General features: G+C 36.7%; 1 protein-coding gene across 1 annotated transcript in view; it reads left to right on the forward strand.

The window, feature by feature from the left end:
* LOC119589399 overlaps positions 1 to 989 on the forward strand; it is a gene marked incomplete at its 5' end in the record, with an annotated part of 35476 nt that extends 34487 nt beyond the window's left edge. The window contains 1 exon segment of the mRNA XM_037938013.1: positions 1 to 989. Within this exon segment, the coding sequence (XP_037793941.1) occupies positions 1 to 216 (216 nt within the window).
* Positions 990 to 2279: the final 1290 nt, after the last annotated feature.

Genomic DNA, 2279 nt, shown 5'->3' on the forward strand with positions numbered 1-2279 from the left:
AAGGGAGGCCCCAGTCACTTCTGCGGCCCACTAGACCCGTCAGCCATCTACACCACGGTCAACAAGGCAGGCAAGAAGTCCAACGCGGCTCCTGCCTCAGCCACGGGCAGCGCTCTCCAGCCGTGCAACTTGTGTCGGAAGAAGTGTGTCAATCCGCCTTCCACGTACTGCAATGACTGCGATTTCTACATGTCCAGGTTTAAGCCGAAAGCTTAATACTCGCATCCCCTTGTACATATTGCCAGTGATTCAGTCGTAAGTTTTATGCATCGCAACCAAACCACAGTGTCATAAAAACAACAAATATTCTCAGTTACAAAAAGACATGACAAATTACTGTCGTAAATAATTCTTGAAGTCGCACTTGAGAAATCGTTTGGTATTCAGGGGAAGACACCGACCATGTATAAGAAAAAAAAATATATAACATGATCCCCTCCATTGTGAAGCCAGTGTTGTTCTTTTAATGTATCTTTAGAACTATAACTCTTATTACTAAGAGTTGAACTGTTTACCATGTATTTATTTTTTAAGACTTTATTAGTACTTAATCACCTGTACCTGTTATGCTATTTGATGACTGAGCAACACTTTGGTAACACAAAATATGACCTGGCGACTTGGAGGAAGAACTTGATGTGGTGACTATAGACGTACCTGTGCTGTGAGGAGCCTTCGCCTTGGTTCAGCTCGCCGGCAAGCAACGGAGGTTCCAGAATTTTCTTTCATTGTGATACTAAGTTATGGATCTCAGTAGTAGCAACTTAAGCTGTATTATTACTGTTGTTTTATATTTGTATTTATTGTACAGTCACAAAGCTTTTTTTTCTGCACGCTTCTGATTGTGTGCTTGTGAATCTGACTTGTTATGTGCCAAATTGTGTACATATATATATGTTGTACAAATAAATTACTCTATAAATTCTTCTGTATATTGCTGTTTTTGTATGTTTTGTAATAAACAGAGCTCTATGACGCTACAACAATAATTTTTCGTTTTCTTTGCAAATCACAGAATACTATATAATATTCAAACAAAGAATCACTACAAAAATATATATTAAAGATACAAAAGATATCACACACCTTCATAATCAGTATAAAGTTTTGTTTAAAAATGAAAAAAAATATGATTAAACATACCATATATATACTTCATACGACTACAAAACAATTCTAAAATAAAGTATTTTAAGAACGTAAGTAAACAGATTTCACAAGACAGAGAAAACAATTATTAAAATGGTCCATAATGCTGAAAAAGAAATACTCATGACATAAGCAAACACAGACATCCAGCATACATTTCCTTAATATGAATAATTGACTCAAAACTAAAACAATAATCTATGTAGGTTGGTCCAATTGAACCGCTACTTACCTCCCTCCCACACAGGTTTAACAATAATCATGGTACACTAGAAATTCACATCACAAAATTCATTGCGTTACACCCACAGACTCGCCATAAAAGTCCACCCAAATTAGCAACCCTTTTTTTATGGGAGAGACGATGGTAACTGTTCCATATATATAATATAAAAAAAAAACAATATTTGCGAGCTAACGGTTGATTTGTTTTCCTCTTTTTTTATACAGAGAGAAAAAAAAATGATTAATCATTTATTGTATTTCCACTAATGACAACTCACCTGTGTAAAACCTGTTTACTCTCACCTAAACTACGAACTCTCCCTACCTGACTTTACTTAATTACACACCACCTGGACTTCCATTTATCACGTCCCTTCCCACACTTCATCAGACAACATTGCCTCCACCCATACCAAGGGCGTACAGTACCTGAACGCCCAGAGTACGAGATGCGGCGCCAATTTCATTCACCCATTTCGCGCATCACAAATAAGAGCGGAGATGAAAAAAATATAAGTCAAAGTGCGTTCGACCCAAAAAAATTCCGAGCTGATTTTCAAATAGCATAGAATGTAATACGTCACCTGGAAACAATATCTGATCATTTCCATGCGGAAAAAGAAACGATATACTCGTATCCTACATAATTCAAATTAAATTGGTTTTCAAGACATAGCCTAATCTGGCCTGCTACTCTGATCGTGAACATGCCAATATAAACGCCCTTCAGCCAAAATCGCACGATAATTACAGTAAATCTGAAACGAACAGCATCAAGAAAGAACTCCAGAGTTACTAAGAATTACCATTATGTCCTTGTAAATCTGTCTCTCTCGTATGAACAAGTATACAGTGCGCTGCCATGTTAAAGAAAATGGTTATGTGGGTAACTAAAACAAAAATTG

Source organism: Penaeus monodon, chromosome 25, assembly GCF_015228065.2.
Source record: "Penaeus monodon isolate SGIC_2016 chromosome 25, NSTDA_Pmon_1, whole genome shotgun sequence".
Lineage (NCBI taxonomy): Eukaryota > Metazoa > Arthropoda > Malacostraca > Decapoda > Penaeidae > Penaeus > Penaeus monodon.